General features: G+C 59.7%; 3 protein-coding genes across 6 annotated transcripts in view; all 3 read right to left on the bottom strand.

Annotated features, from left to right (window-relative positions):
• Positions 1-51: 51 nt before the first annotated feature.
• On the bottom strand, positions 52-3,669 carry SLC2A4RG (SLC2A4 regulator). 2 transcript variants are annotated; one of them, XM_035302951.2, is made up of 8 exons: positions 3,400-3,669; positions 2,945-3,096; positions 2,013-2,122; positions 1,470-1,657; positions 1,292-1,392; positions 908-1,193; positions 735-826; positions 52-649 (listed from the first exon to the last, which is right to left on the bottom strand). In XM_035302951.2, the coding sequence occupies exons 1-8, from the start codon at positions 3,529-3,531 to the stop codon at positions 538-540; spliced, it is 1,173 nt and encodes a 390-aa protein (XP_035158842.1). In that variant the 5' UTR covers positions 3,532-3,669; the 3' UTR covers positions 52-537. The 2 variants fall into 2 exon arrangements, with proteins under 2 accessions (XP_035158842.1, XP_035158843.1); XM_035302952.3 differs by having other exon boundaries at positions 908-1,190.
• A 602-nt stretch (positions 3,670-4,271) lies between these two features.
• LIME1 (Lck interacting transmembrane adaptor 1) lies at positions 4,272-5,863 on the bottom strand. The gene is made up of 5 exons (XM_002747778.6): positions 5,678-5,863; positions 5,435-5,507; positions 5,279-5,366; positions 4,847-5,163; positions 4,272-4,762 (listed from the first exon to the last, which is right to left on the bottom strand). The coding sequence occupies exons 1-5, from the start codon at positions 5,773-5,775 to the stop codon at positions 4,433-4,435; spliced, it is 906 nt and encodes a 301-aa protein (XP_002747824.1). The 5' UTR covers positions 5,776-5,863; the 3' UTR covers positions 4,272-4,432.
• Positions 5,864-7,273: 1,410 nt separating this feature from the next.
• ZGPAT (zinc finger CCCH-type and G-patch domain containing) overlaps positions 7,274-15,337 on the bottom strand; it is a 29,063-nt gene continuing 20,999 nt past the window's right edge. For all 3 annotated transcript variants that reach the window (XM_008996272.5, XM_008996270.3, XM_008996271.4), the window contains exons 3-7: positions 9,641-9,774; positions 9,247-9,402; positions 8,304-8,423; positions 7,817-8,219; positions 7,274-7,627 (exon numbers count right to left, since the gene is read on the bottom strand). In XM_008996272.5, coding sequence (XP_008994520.1) covers positions 7,489-7,627; positions 7,817-8,219; positions 8,304-8,423; positions 9,247-9,402; positions 9,641-9,774 — 952 coding nt within the window. In that variant the 3' untranslated portion in view covers positions 7,274-7,488. The remainder of the gene's footprint in view (positions 7,628-7,816; positions 8,220-8,303; positions 8,424-9,246; positions 9,403-9,640; positions 9,775-15,337) is intronic.

The following is a 15,337-nucleotide window of genomic DNA, read 5'->3' as shown; positions in this document are numbered from 1 at the left end:
CCCATACAGGGTCCCAGCCCCATGGCCTTCCTCCCAAGAGGCAGACAAAGCTTCTGGAAAAACCTCAAATTTTTAATTTCTCTTTGCCTGGTGCAGCCCAGACGTGAGACACCTGAGCTTTAAAAACATCAGCCCCAGGGCCCTAGAGCCATCGAGTTAAGTGCGAGTGGGGAGTGCTCTTCCCGACACCCTCAAAGTGCATTGGGACTGGCCCCCAAAGCGGGGCCCATAACACCCTTGACAAAACTACGGGCCAACAGGCAGGGAGGGTGGCTGCCCCAGGGCCCTTGGGGCTAAGGGGACAGCGGTATGGTTTGGCTTTAGTGCAAAAAGCTGGTTTCTTCAGAGGCACTTTGAGTGGTGGGACCCCTCCCGAGCTCAGGGGGTTCAGGGTCACCAACCCCCTCCCCCCATTCAAAGCAGACCCTGCAGCTGGTGAAGGCCAAGCCCTGTGGCTCTCCACGGGCAGTTTCAGTCCCAGGCCTGGGTACAGGGGCGGGGAGGGGGAGTGGGGAGAAAAGGTGGCAGCTTCTGTTCTCAGTCCAGGAAGCGCTGGCAGGCCTTCTTCCAGCGGCAGGCTGTGCACCACAGGTCTCTGCGCTCCATGCCATACACCTTCCGGCACTTCTTAGCATCGCCACGGGGCTTCCTGAGGTGAGGGGCACAGGACATGGGGGCTGAGACCAGGACCCTCCCCACCTGGTGCCTGCTGCAGCCCCTCAGCCCTCACGCACCTCAGGCTGACTGCAATCCTGGAGGACAAGGCCAGTGAGCAGGTTCCGACCTCCGTGGGCTGCGGCTCCAGGTGGGCAGGAGTCAGGCAGCCCTGTGGGGAGACACAGCCAGTCTTCACTCCCCTCTGAGGGCCTTGAGACCCAACCCCTCAGCCACCTGTGGCTTCACCCACCTGGTAGACATGGTCGCTGTGGCAGGACTGGGGGTTAGCGAGGGCGGTGCTCAGGACAGGGGACAGGGGTGGGGGCCGGGCAGGTGGCTGCAGTGGACGGGGCAGGACCGGGGGCTCCAGCAGCTCTGGCAGCTCCAGACGGGGGAAGGTGGGCGGCATGGAGGCCGTGGGGGACACCGGAGTCAGGCTGGACAGCCCGTCAGTCAGTGTGTCCACGCCGACATCCAGTTCTGTGTAGTAGAAATCCTCCTCTCCGTCACTCTGCTCAGGCTCTGCCTGCCTCCTGCTGGGGACACAGCCCGTGGGAGCTGAAGGGGTGTGGCCAGACCAGGCCTCCCTCACGCAAGCCCCCCCACCCCAGCCAGCCTGCAGGCCCCGCCGCACCCCAGGTGCACCAGGCGGATGTGTCTCTGCATTTCGGAGGCCGTGCTCAGCACCTTCCCGCAGCTCTTCCACAGACACTGGAACATGACCTGGGCCGGACTCTGCAGAGACACCAGCTGGGGTCAGGCTCAGCTGCCACTGCCATGCCCAACCCCCTGGGGGCCGCCCCCAAGCTCACCTTCCTTTTCCTGAGGGTGGGCTCCCCGAACAGAAAGTGGGCTGCCTCGGGGGGCAGTGGGGGTGACGGGGTGGACGGAGAGGACTGGTCACTGGCCAGGTCCCAGCCCCAGTCTCCGCTGTTGCTGCTGCTGCTGTAGCTGTCTGGGGGCCGCCCCAGGGCCTCCTTCCAGGGCTCCAGGCCAGGCTCTGTGGGGACACATCCCCCAGAACTTTGGATGAGTCCAGGGAGTCCCTAACCCCGAGGTGCCCCCGTTCACCTACACCCAGGTGGGCAGAGTGTCTTGGAGGAGGACCAAGCCCCAGGGCTTGGGGAGAAGCCCTCCCAGCACAGGAAAGCGTGGGCAGCCACATGGAGGTGGGCAGGTCAGGGAGGCCAGTCGGCTGCTGAGGGTTCGGGAGTCCATTTTAGAAAGGGGGCTCCAAAGCACATCTGGGAAAGGTGTCCCCAGTTTGAGGGCTCTCCTTGCCCCACAGAGAGCTGTAGGTTCTGAGCCCTGTCTTCCCCCCCACACATCCCTGAATGCAGACATCTGAGTCTCACCTAGGCTGAAGGTTACAACCGGGGCCCCCAGAAGGAGTGGGCTGGTGGACAGGCTTGTAAGGGCAGCGGCAGCCATGACCTCGTCCGGCCGGGCTTTTCCTGGGGTGGCTCTGGAGAAGATGGGGGCGGGGTGCGGGTGACCCAGCCAGAGCTCTGGGCCCCTACCCTGGCCGGTCCACGTGCAGGTCTGGGCACGCGTGCACACCAGGCTCCCCACTCCCAGCCCTGGGCATGAGGCCTGGCTCCTCCCCCCGGCTCAGGTTGCAGAGAGCTGAAAGCCACCGGGAGCAGCCAGGAGCCGGGCCAGGGTCTCCCGAAGCCAGAGTTTGCCACAGCGTGGGCCTGGCTCCACTGTGGTTCCTTCAGACCCTAGTGCGCCGCAGGGGTCCGAAGCCCGGGTGGAGGGGCGGGCCAGGCCCTGGCCTCCCCCATCACACATTAACCAGGGTTGCACAACTGCGGCTGTGGGCCTCTCGCCAGGCCGGGGAGGTGGGAGTGGCCAGAAGCCGACGTTAGCCAGGGGGAAACCGGGCTGGAAGTGCGGGCAGCTCCCCAGGCCCCAGCTCCCCAGGCCAGAGCCCGCCCCTGGCATGGCAGCCAGACCGAGGTGTCCCGCCTGGCAGGGATTGGGAGGCGGCGGTCAGGAGCCCCAGGGATTCCTGGACAGTCGCCCCACGCCGACCGCGCAGCCACCCCCCTCCCAGTTCCGCGCTCTAGCCCCGAGGAGCGGCGGTGGAGGGAGGCACAAGGACTACACGTCCCGATCATTTCTGTCCCACTCCGGGCTGCAGGGCTTGGGACGGTGGGGACGAGAAACCTGGGCCCTGACTCCGCCTCCGCGAGGTCTCCCGAGGGAAGGGACTGGAAGGCGTCTCCGCCCCCCGCCCTGCGCCCTGCGCACCCGAGGCCTGGGGCAAGCGCTCCACGCTCACCTCTGCGCCGGCACCGGGATGTGCGCCGATGGAGTCCGGGTCCCTGCCGCCCCCGACCAAGGCCTGGGGGCCCCCAGCTCCGAGGCCCGCAGCTCCGATTCCCGCGGCCGCGCGAACTCCAAGCCCGCGAGGCCGCCGCCCAAGGAAGCGCCCTACGGGTGGGGCAGGCTCAGCGGAGGCGGCAGCCGCGGGGGTGTCCCCAACCTCCGCCTCGAAAACCGGCTGCGGCCGGTGTGGCCCGCGCGGCTCCGCCCCCGGCCCCGCCCCCAGCCCGGCATGGCGGGAAGAGCTCCCTGCGGCCGGGCACAGCCGCGCGAGACCCACAGACACGCGCGGATCGACGCGGCCACCGCCCCCCCGCCCCGCCCGCGGGGGCCCAAAGTTTGGGCGGCACTGGCGCCATCTTTGCGGCGAGAGGATCTTGGACGGCGTCCCCGCCCACCGGCGCCCGGTACCTGCGGCGGCGTGGGCACCGTCACGGGGGAGGCGCGCGCGCCCGGGCTCTCTACGCGCACCCACGGAGCCTCGGCCCGTAGCGCACCAGGGTCACGGCCGGCGGCGCGGGGCCGGGGGCGCTCGGCCTCCATGGGGCGGGCCGGGCGCCGACGCTGCAGCGGCGAGGCTGACGCTCAGGACGCGGCCCCGGGCCGGGCCGGGCTGGCCGGGCCGCCGACCCCCGCCCTGGATTCGGCCGCCGCCCGCGCCGAGCCGCCCGCAGGCTCCCCGCCCCGCCCCGTCCCCGCGAGCGCATTGGCCGCGCAGCGTCCACACCAAGGCGGGCGGGCCCAGCGGGCCGCGCTCCCGCTGGCCCGCGCTCGAGGCCCCGCCCCGGGCCCGCCCCCCGCCGGGTCGCTCCCGCACTGGCCTTGGTGGGAGGCCCGGTCCGGCCCAGCCCCGAGGCCCCGCCCGCCGCCGCCCACCCCGCACGCCCCGCCGGGCAGGGCCGGTTCCCCACGGGCTCGCTCCCGGAGCTTCCGGAGCCGGGGAAGGGGCCACCATGGCCTGGCGGGCTTCCCGGGAGCAGGTTACTGTTTAATGCCTGACCGCCCACCTCCACCCACCCTTTACGTAACACCCGGCGGGTGGCGGAGCCTTCAGGGCAGCGCGGGGTTCGAGTCCGGCTCGGGCGGCCTCCCTGTTGGCTGCACGCCCCCAGGAGCGATCGGACCCCGTCCCCGCGCTGACCCGGGTCTGGGCGGCAGGAGCACCGCCTCCGCGAGGCCCGGGCTCCCCCAAGGCCGGGGGGGACCGCTCCTCCACTTCAGACGAGCCCCTCCCCCCGCCCCAACGCGCGCAGCTTTCTGGAGGAGCCGGCTACGCGGCTGGCCGCGTTCATCCTGCGATGGCGATTTATTTAGACGCGGGCCTTCTCCGGAGTCCGGGGAGGCCGCGGCTGTCGGAGCGGCCAGGACGTCACGGCCCGCAAGGGCCGGAAGCCGGGGGACCTGGGACTTGCGCTGTCAGCTGCGGGCGGGGCGCGGCCGGGCCTCATTCTGGAGGAACGAGCACGTGTCCTGGAGCGTTCAGGGCAGGGAGGGGTCTCCAGCCGCTCCCTAGGCTTGGGCAGCTGGAAGCGGGGGGAGTCCGAGCCCCACACGTGCCGCTGCTGCCGGCGGGATCCCCCGGCTCCCGGATGCTCTCATACACGTTTTCCAGGGGGCCGCTGTCCACATCCGGGGCCCTGAGCGGGGGGCTCTGGTAGGCCGGGTCACTGGCCAGGGCCAGAATCGCTCCCTGGCCCTTGGGGTCTAGCGGGTCTGTGGTGGGTCCTGGCTCCCTCCTTTTAGGCTTGCAGACCCTGGAGTACAGGACTTCCACCTGGAGAGAGGAAGCCGACGCGAGGGGTCAATCTGCTGAGGACCTGCCGGCCCCACCCACGGGGCCCCACCCGGCCCACCTTACCTGAGTGGCGGGGGTCACCTCGGCCTTCCCCTGCTGTGGCTCCTGGGGACTGCGATGGGTCCCCTGGCGCTTCTGGACACGGGCATACTCAGTCACCATAGGGCTGGCCGCCAGGCTGACCCCGGGAAGGGTCGCCAGCCCCACGTTGGAATAGGTAGCCTCGGGTCCAACGCACGCTGCGCTGGCTGCAGCTGCCGGCAGAGCCCGGGGCTGCTCCCGGTGTGGGAAGGCAGAGGGGGCTCCCTGCGATCCACTGATGTCCCTGGACACCTCCAGCCAGTGTGGGCGCTGAAGATTCACGCTGGCAGGCCGCAGGGCTGGGGATGGGGTCAGGGCAGAGTTCACTCGGGGCAGGCAGTAACAGCGGGTGTGGCCCAGAGTTTGGGGCGCTCACAGCAAGTCCCGCCCACCCACGCCCCGCGCTCCGCTCACCCCTGCAGCTGAGCGGGCCCCGGTGCAGCTCGTGTAATCTGGTGTCCGACTTGCTGAGGGAGCAGAGGTGGGTCCGCCTCAGCAGGGACTGGGGGCAAGGAAACTGGTCGGTCCCCTGCGGGCCTCACCTGGTCCCCGGGACAGCCTGGCACTCACCGCTTCCGCTGGCATCGCACTGCCCTGCAGCTTCGCCCATGCCCGCTTCCTGGGGGCTAGAGCGTCCTCAGGCCTTGGGGGTAGAGGTGGGGGTGGGGGGCAGGGTCATCAGCCTCGGGTCCAAGGCCCGGTGTGGGGCCGTGTGCAGAATTGGGTGTGGAACCTGCCTCCAGCCCCTTCCCCTGCTGGGCAGCGAATAGCAGCCGCAGCAAGGCCCAGACAGAACTGGGCTGATGGACATACCTGCGGCAGGCTGTGCACAGGGCCCACAGCCAGAGGATCAGGGCGCAGCACCCTAGAACCCAGAGGGCAGGAGGGGCCCAGGACACTTGCAACCCCATCCCGTGAAGCCAGGGCCCTGGGGGCAGAAGAAAGGGGCACTGGGGGCTGGCCGAGGTGATCTGTGCCACCTGGCAGCCTTACATCTGTGCCTGCTGGGGGCTCCTGCGCCTCCCATTCAGGCTCTGACTCAGCACAGGAAGCCCCAGGGCCTGGCAGGCCCTGCCTCCCAGAGGCACCCACCCTCCCTTCTGGCAGGGACTCCTGGTGAGGTGAGTGAGGGCTGCTCTGCTTGGCCCCTCGGTGTCCCTGCAGGTGACCCTGCTAACACCCCACATGGCTGTGAGGAGGGGCAGGGCAGCTGTGGTCACGTAGCCCAAACCCCAGCATCAGGGGGAGGCCCTAGGTGTGCACCGCAGGCCAGACTCCACCTGTGGCCAGCCCTGTCCAGACGCAGCCTCTTGTGTCAAGTAGTGCCTCCTCCAGGCCACTGGAGCCCAGAACCAGGTGGGGCTGGAGACTGGTCAGCAGGAGGGACCCTGCTGGATCAAGTCTGAGAAGCCATTCAAAGCTGTCCCTCTTGCACTCCAGGCCCCATCAGTTGGTCATTTCTGTGACTTCCTTGGCAACTCTAGGCCCCTCCTCCCACGGCCACGGCCTCCCATCAGTGTGCACCTGCACGCTTCTCCGGAGGGGCTGGAGGCTGGGTCAGCAGGCAGCAGCAGCTACTGGGGTTGCTGAGTGCCCCCACCCCACTTCTCTCTGGCTCTTCTTGTCTGCCACTGTCTCTGCCAAAGGATCTGTGCCTTTCCTGGGGCTTGGCAGAGCTTCTGGGAGGTGAGGGTGGTCTCTGGAGTTTAAGGCCAGTCTGCCCAGACCCAGGCAGTGGGCTTCAGCCCAGCTGACTGACCCAACCACAGCCACATCCCAAGGACAGCCCCACCAGACCCCAGCGGCACCCCAGGAGGGCACTTGGGGACCTGCCCAAGCACTTACCAAACCCACAGCCAGAGCTCCTCAGCTCTGCTGGCGTAGGCTAGGAAGGTCTCTGTGCAGCCTTCAGCTGAACGCCCCATCTCATCACTTCCTGTACGTCTCCGAGCGCCTCCCCTGCAGCCTCCCACCCTGGGCAGCAGCCACCACCGCAGCCTCACCCACCTGTTGCACCCTACCCGAGGCCTAGAGGAAACGTGTGTGCCTCTAGCCTGCACTGTTGAGAGCCTAACTCACAACCCCTCCACACATGGAGAGGTGAGTAGAGCTGGCACAGAACCCACAGACCAGGTCCACCTGCCTCACCAAGAGCCCCACATGGTGGGCCACAGTCCTCCCACCCTCGCCTGCTGGAGCAGCACTGAGCTCCACCCATCTGTGGGTGTCAGGCAGCTCTGCCCATCTGTGCCTGGCAGGCAACCTGGCCTCTGATCCGCCTTGGTCAGAGAAGAGAGAACGCTGGCCTCCTAGGCCCCTGCAGCCCAGTCAGCCTCTCACCACAGCCCCGCACAGACCCTTCTCTTCCCAGAGGCCCTGCAGCCAGCTGATCTCCACTGAATGACACTGTGATGGAAAACTCTTTAATGTCCTTGCCAAGGAAATGCCCAAGACACTGGCAGACAGGCAGGTAATTGTCCAGATGGGGCCCTGCAGCCCTGTCTCCACTCAGCAGCGTCTGCATGCCCCAGGCCAGCAGGCCAGTCCTCCTTGGGCAACATGGGTTTTCCAGTGCGGAGGGCAGCCCGCGCTGGGTCCACCTTCCCCATAGTGCTTGTGGGTCTCTAGAACTCAGTCATCTTCTTGTGGGTGTCTGCCTTCCTCTGCTCCTGCTGCAGGCCCGCTTCCTGAGCCCGGAGCTGCCCCAGCTGCCGCTGGGCTCCCGCCAGCTTCTCCTGCAGCTGGGCTGACGCAACGCTATGCCTGGGGAGGGGCCCACCAGTCAGTGTGGCTCCTGGGCCACTGCCACCAATCCCAGGCTGCCGTGCCCACCACACGTCCTCCAACATCCAGACCCCTCCTGGACTCCGCCCACCACACCTGGGTCAGGTGACCTCCCGCACGTGTACTGGAGGCATGGCCACCCTGGGCTGCCCTCTGCCCCACACATACCGGCCAGCATTGCGGGCAAGGGCCTCCTGGATGCTCCTGATGTCCCGCTGGGTTCGCTCGATCTTCTCCTCGGTCTGGAAGAGCCGCAGGCTCAGGGCCCGCTTGGTGCTCTTGCTGGCACGGTACATATCCTTGCTCCTTCTCCCTGAGGGGGCCACCCCAGCCTCCAGGGCCCCAGGAGCCTGGCCTTGCAGCTTTTCATTGAGGAAGTCAAACACGTTCCGCGGGGGTAGGCGGCCCCCAGCCCTGGCCCCTCTTCTGCGGCATCTGGGGGGCTTGGTGCCAGCCTTGCCAACCCTGGTCCGCTTCTGCAGGATCTCTGCACACTGGTCCAGCGACTTCCCTCGAGGCAGCACCACGGCGTGGATGGGCTCCACCCGGCCTTCGGCGTGTCGGCCCAAACCTGAGGGGATGGTATTGCTGTGTGCTGTGGGACCCCAGCTGTGCTGCAGCCAACCCCCACCTCTCAAGGAAAGCGGGCACTCACCCTTGCCAAACTCATAGCCCATCTTGGCGAGGAGTCTGGAGCCTATGCCTCGCGTGTGTACCTCCCAGCCAGCAAAAGCAGAGCTGCAGGTCCCGGAGTCCACAGTGTCTGACCCCACCACTGCAAAAGATGGGACAGAGGGCAGTGGCTGGGCCAGGCCAGAGGACTGTGCATCGTGACTGGGGCTCTGGCCCATGAGCTTAGCTCCTGGGCAGAGCCCCAACACCCCACCTCTTGGGCTCTGCACTCTGTCACCGAGGTCTGCTGTGGGCATGTGACACCAGGCAGAGTTCGTGGCAGTCCCCATGGCCTGGTGCACCGTGGCCCTTCCTTTACAGCCCTCTCCTGCCCCTGCCCTTCTCCGCCTTTGCGGGGCCATGAGCTCCTACCTGCCCTCAGAGTCCTCGGTCAACTCCTCCTTCAATGGGAACATGGGGCTTCAGAAGTCACCAACTCACATCACTGATCCCTGGGTACACCTCCCTGTCTAATTGACCACTCTGGAGAGCTGGACACTGCCCACCAGTTCCCAGTCCCGAAACTTCCACTCTAGCTGCCCAGACACAACCTCTGTCTGCTAGGCTCCACCGGGTACCCAGGTCCCAAGTCTGAGAAGCCTTTCAAAGAAGCTGTCCCTCTTGCACTCCAGGCCCCAGCAGTTGGTCATTTCTGTAACTTCCTTGGGAACTCTAGGCCCCTCCTCCCACGGCCACGGCCTCCCATCAGTGAGGCTGTAGCTGTTGCACCCTCACACTCCTTCAAGTCAAAGGTCACAATGGATCTACCCCGGCCTTCACTCATGCTCCTGCACCCTGACCCCACACTGCCTCCCCAGGCACAGCTGCCACCTGTGCTGAGCACAGCAGCCTCGCTGTAGTCCACACTCTGCAGTGGTTGGTGACCCCACCTTCCTGCCTCTTGGGCCCTTCAGCTGCTGCCATACCTCTGGCATAGCTGGAGTCGCCCGTGCCATCGCTGTCTGAGTCGGAGGACTCTGTGGCCTCTGTGCGCAGCGGGGGAAGGACACTGTCCCCCTCAACCACGGCCTCCCTCAGCAGCAGCGAGTCAAACTTGACTGTGTAGTAGCCACTGTCCACATCTGGGGGCAGAGACAAACTGCAGGTCAGCATCCCTGACAACAGCAGGTGCCACTGCTCAGGAGCCATGCGGGACATTGGGAACAAGGCAGGGCAGAGGCTGAGGGCAGATGTGCTCATTGCTGGCACAGAGCCAGAGTCCTGACACTCAACACAAAGGGGGCAGGGAGTAGCCACCCAGTAGTAACACATGTGACGCATGGGAGGGTGTTGCTGGGAGGCCTCCACGGCCAGCCTCACCGGTGATGCGAGCTGCGTGCCAGAGGCCATCCTGGTGCTTGGCTAGACACGCAGAGCCAGCCTGCAGGGAGCTCAGGTCTGGGTCCTGGAAGGGGCGCAGCTCATCCACAGAGACCAGCTGCCCATGGGAGAACCTGCAGAGAGAGCCGTAGGGGGCAGGGCTCAGACACAGGCCACCGGGGCAACACACCCAGGAACACTGACCCATCTCCCTGGGCACCGTCCTAAGGGAGCCACACACACATATACACTCTCACAGACGTACACACACACACTCATATGCATATATACACACACTCACATGCATATATACACACACACATGCATATATATACACAGACATGCACACTCACATGCACATATATACACACTCAGATGTATATACACACTCATGCATATATACACCTTCAGACACGCATATACACACACGCATATATACACATATACACGTGCATATACATTTACACACATGCATATACACGTGTATACATACTCGTGTAAACATACACATACACACACAGGCCCTCACACGCATACACACCTGCCCTCACACGCGCATGCCATGCACATATATGTATATACAGATGCATATACACACATACTCACACATGCAGTCATACATGCATATACACATGCACCCTCACCCATACACCCACGTACACACACATGCACTCACATATAGACACACATGCACATACACACATGCATATACACACATGCAGTCATACACGCATATACACATGCACCTTCACCCATAAACCCATGTACACCCATGCACTCAAATATAAACATGCACACATGCATATACGCACACACACACACATGCAGTCATACATGCATATACACATGTGCCCTCACCCATATACCCATGTACACACACTCACATGTAAACACACACATGCACATACACATGCATACATGCATATACACATGCACCCTCACCCATACACCCATGCACACACACATGCACTCACATATAAACACACACACATACATACACACATGCATATACACATATGCACTCACATTTGCATAGACATACACAGTAGTCTGTTGGTATCCATGGGGACTCCCTGTGGACACCAAACTCCAAGGATGCTCAAGTCCCTTATATAAATGACACAGTATTTGCATACGACCTACGCACATCTTCCCATATACTTGAAATCATCCCTAGAGTACTTACAGTACCTAATACGACATCAGTGCCATGTAAAGAGTTGCTACACTGTACTAAGGAATGTTGAGGGTAAAAGCCTGCACATGTTGTGTATAGACCCAGCCATCCTTTTACTCCCTCAAATATTTTCGACTCAAGATTGGTTGAATTGATGGAAGTGGAACCCACGCATACCAAGGGCTAATGTGTGTGTACCATTTACACACATACACGCACTCACACACATAGCCACTGGCATTCTCTCTCTTGGGATGGACTTGGCTGCTCCAGGAGAACATGCCCCGTGTCCCCTCGCCTCCTGCTGGAGCCACAGTGTGGCAGCAACCTGTGACAGCAGCTCCCATGGCCTCACCACTACACAGGAAGCCAGCCATGCCACCAGTTCAAGGCAGATGTGTCAAGGGTGTGCACGTACTCATCTGACTGAGTCTTCCCCGACACTAGCAGAACCTAGTTATAAAATAGTGGTGCCTTGACTTTTAGATATCAGTGAACCAGTAAAATTAAAACCAAAACCAAGACAGAGAGAGAATGAAGAGGAAACGTGGGGACAGACAGGACTGCAACCTTTAACTTTGCCAAATAAAGACATGAAAAGCCACCATCCACTACTAGCATGCCAGTGTTTCAAAACGGAAGTTGTTCTAACCCCACAAGAGCAACTAAGCGCTGGGCGTCGGGACTCATGCCTGTAATCCCAGCACTTTGGGAGGCCAAGCAAGGCGGATCACGAGGTCAGGAGTTTGAGACCAGCCTGGCCAACATGGTGAAACCCTGTCTCTATTAAAAATACAAAAATTATCTGGGCGTAGTGGCGTGCACCTGCAGTCCCAGCTCCTCAGGAGGCTGAGGCACAACAATTGCTTGAACCTGTGAGGTGGAGGTTGCAGTGAACGGAGATTGGGCCATTGCACTCCAGCCTGGATAACTGAGTGAGACTCTGTCTCAAAAAAAAAAAAAAAAAAGGCCAGGCGCGGTGGCTCATGCCTGTAATCCCAGCACTTTGGGAGGCCGAGGCGGGTGGATCACAAGGTCAAGAGATTGAGACCATCCTGGTCAACATGGTGAAACCCCATCTCTACTAAAAATACAAAAAATTAGCTGGGCATGGTGGCGCGTGCCTGTAATCCCAACTACTCAGGAGGCTGAGGCAGGAGAATTGCCTGAACCCAGGAGGCGGAGGTTGTGGTGAGCCGAGATCACGCCACTGCACTCCAGCCTGGGTAACAAGATTGAAACTCCATCTCAAAAAAAAAAAGGGCAAATGAGGACATGTCTTCAGCCCCTAAGACAGAGCCAGCGCTGTCTTTCCAGTGGGAACTGGCAGGTGAGCAGAGTGAGGTGGGACAGGAGTTTCAGTCATGTCTCAGGGGGAGACAAAGGTGGCCTCACACACCTCCCCAGGCTAGGATTCCAGGCAGTTCCTTCTCAAGCCTACTGTTCTTAGGTACACAGGCCCTGCCAATGACCAGGGGGCACCAGGGGCTACAGGACTGTGCCTCAAATGCATTACAGCAGAGACTGACTGAAAAGGAGCAAAAGAACATGTTCAAAAGGTAGGGGTTAAACCCAGAGTGAATTCGATTAAATGCACCCCCTTCAACACACCCACAGCATCAATTAATCAAACCTCTCCTAGAATATTTGACAATATTAAAAGCCTTGAAATTTGTAAACTCTGTAACCCAGAAAGTGCTTCTAAGACATTACTTATTTATTTATTTATCTATTATTTTATTTTTTACAGTGGAGTCTTACTCTTTTGCCCAGGCTGAAGTGCAGTGGTGGGATCATAGCTGATTGCAACTTTGGCCTCCTGGGCTCAAGCAATCCTCCTGCTTCAGCCTTCCAATCACCTGAGACAACAGGAGTGTGCCACTGCACCAGCTAATTTTTAAATTTTTTTGTAGAGGCAGGGTCTTGCCATGTTGGCCAGGCTGCTCTTGAACTCCTGGGCTCATGTAATCCTTTTCCCTCAGTGACATGATTTTTAAGAATGTAACCAAGGATGTAAATCATATATGAAAAACTTGCAAATAACCTAAATTTCTAACCATGGAGAGTGGTTGAGATAATGGCATATCCATAAAGTTAACTGAAAACCAACAGAGCAGGCAAATGAATCAGCAGAGCAAAGGAGAACCCCAGGAAGAGCCACCACTCACACAGAAAGCCTCACGTGGCAGAGGAAGCGTCACAGATGGGGTGGGGGAAAAGGACCCCAGGTTTCATATGAGAAAATTAAAAGCTGGGTTTTCTTTCCTTTTTTTTTTTTGAGACAGAGTTTCGCTGTTGTTACCCACACTGGAGTGCAATGGCGCGATCTCGGCTCACTGCAACCTCCACCTCCTGGGTTCAAGCAATTCTCCTGCCTCAGCCTCCCGAGTAGCTGGGACTATAGGTGCGCACCACCACGCCCAGCTAATTTTTGTATTTTTAGTAGAGACGGGGTTTCACCTTGTTGACCAGGATGGTCTCGATCTCTTGACCTCGTGACCCACCCGCCTCGGCCTCCCAAAGTGCTGGGATTATAGGCATGAGCCACAGCACCTGGCCAAAAACTGGGTTTTCATACATTAAAGATCCCAACTCAACACCTACCTCACAGCATTCACAGAAATACATTCCAGAGTAAGACTTACCCCTGAAAAGAAACGTCTGAAACTAAAGAAGCTTCTGAGTTCCAGCTAAACCCATGTAGAGAGGTTGCTGAATCCTCCCCGCAGAAAATGAAATCTACGCTGGCTGAGGTGGTTCACGCCTATAATCCCAGCACTTTAGGAGGCTGAGGTGAGCACCTTGAGGTCAGGAGTTTGAGATCAGCCTGGCTAACATGGTGAAACCCTGCCTCTACCAAAAATCAAAAAATGAGCTAAGCGTGGTGGTGGCGCACACCTACAATTCTAGCTACTCGGGAGGCCGAGGCAGAAGAATTGCTTGAACCTGGGAGGCGGAGGTGCTGTAAGCTGAGATTGCGCAACTGGGTGACGAAGTGAGACTGTCTCCAAAAACAAACAAACAAACAAATCTAAAACTAGACAAAAGTATAAAAGCTCACTGACTCAGAACTTTTCAGGAGTTCTGGAAACTGACTGAATCTGAGAACTCACAGAGAAGAGATTCTGCTTGAAACCCTGTTTGGCCTTGGGTCAGAACAGTGGGAAGTCTGCAGCCTTTGCACCTGGGGCTGCCACTGGCTCCCACTCCTGGGTCAGCAAACCTCAGCATTTTACCAGGTCAGGGCTGGCTGCAAACCTCAGCAGCAGCAGAGGTGGATGTGGGACAGCGGGTAAAACCCAGGGCCCTGTAGTTAAAAGCGGTGACCTGATAAAAACTTACGAAGAAAACTGACAGCCCTGATCATCTGGGGTTCTGATCCCAGCTGGAGTGCACACTGGGCCAGCCAGATACTTCACAGGAAGACTCTGGAAATGAGAGAGCCATAGAAGGGCTCAGCTCTCTGGGAAACGGCTGCAGGTGTTGGAAGCTCCAACAGACGCCAGGGGAAAGTGAAAGCAGAGAGAGGGGCTGGCTGAACTTGGAATGTGCTGGAAGCCACAGTGTGAGGTGGGGAACCTTTTGGGTTAGGAGTGTTTGAGCACACCCTCCTGCCCAAAACACAGAAGCAACTGCTAGGAAGCCAGGTTAAAAAAATAGAATTTAAGGCTGGGTGGAGTGGCCCAAGCCTGTAATCCCAGCACTTTGGGAGGCCAAGTTGGGCAGATCACAGGTCAGGAGATCAAGACCATCCTGGATAATACAGTGAAACCCCATCTCTACTAAAAATACAAAAAAAAAAAATTAGCTGGGTGTTGTGATGGGTGCCTACAGTCCCAGTTACTTAGGAGGCTGAGGCAAGAGAACTGCTTAAACCCAGGAGGCGGAGACTGCAGTGAGCCGAGAATGCGCCACTGCACTCCAGCCTTTGACAGAGCCAGACTTTGTCTAAAAAAAAAAAAAAAAAGAATTAAAAAATCTAAGCAGGTAAGCAGAGAGCCAGGTATGGTGGCTCACACCTGTAATCCTAGCACTTTGGGAGGCTAAGGCTGGAGGATCACGAGGTCAGGAGATCAAGACCATCCTGGCCAACATGGTGAAACCCCATCTCTACTAAAAATACAAAAAATTAGCAGGGTGTTGTGGTGTGTGCCTATAGTCCCAGCTACGCGGGAGGCTGAGGTAGAAGAATTGCTTAAACCCAGGAGGTGGAGGTTGCAGTTAGGTTAGATCACGCCAGTGCACTCCAGCTTGACCAGAGAGGGAGACTCCGTTTCAAAAAAAAAAAAAAATCTGAGCAGAGATATCAGAGGCTGCACATTATGAGGGTGGTGGGCAGGGTTTACAGTTTAAGTCCAAAAAACTTAACTAAAAGAAACGGAACACAAGATTCAGGAAAACAACTCAGAATCCAGACATAAATCATCTGAAATATCCAGTTTTCTTTCTTTCTTTTTTTTTTTAATTTTTTTTTTTTTTAAGATGGGGTTTCACCATGATGGCCAGGCTGGTCTTGAACT

This window comes from Callithrix jacchus, chromosome 5 (genome assembly GCF_049354715.1).
Source record: "Callithrix jacchus isolate 240 chromosome 5, calJac240_pri, whole genome shotgun sequence".
Taxonomy (NCBI): Eukaryota; Metazoa; Chordata; class Mammalia; order Primates; family Cebidae; genus Callithrix; species Callithrix jacchus.
The sequence above is the reverse complement of the archived record's forward strand: the minus strand, read 5'-3'. Positions and strand labels throughout refer to the sequence as shown.

Excerpts from the sequence above, each read along its gene's own strand:
- SLC2A4RG (XM_035302951.2), bottom strand. The coding sequence starts at position 3,531 with ATGGAGGCCGAGCGCCCCCGGCCCCGCGCCGCCGGCCGTGACCCTGGT. Across the intron at positions 1,658-2,012 it reads GGTTGTAACCTTCAGCCTAG|AGCCTGGCCTGGAGCCCTGG; the intron begins GTGAGACTCAGA and ends GTGTCCCCACAG. Across the intron at positions 650-734 it reads AGGATTGCAGTCAGCCTGAG|GAAGCCCCGTGGCGATGCTA; the intron begins GTGCGTGAGGGC and ends CCCTCACCTCAG.
- LIME1 (XM_002747778.6), bottom strand. The coding sequence starts at position 5,775 with ATGGGGTTGCAAGTGTCCTGGGCCCCTCCTGCCCTCTGGGTTCTAGGG. Across the intron at positions 5,164-5,278 it reads GGGCCCGCTCAGCTGCAGGG|CCCTGCGGCCTGCCAGCGTG; the intron begins GTGAGCGGAGCG and ends CCCCATCCCCAG. Across the intron at positions 4,763-4,846 it reads AGGTGACCCCCGCCACTCAG|GTGGAAGTCCTGTACTCCAG; the intron begins GTAAGGTGGGCC and ends TCCTCTCTCCAG.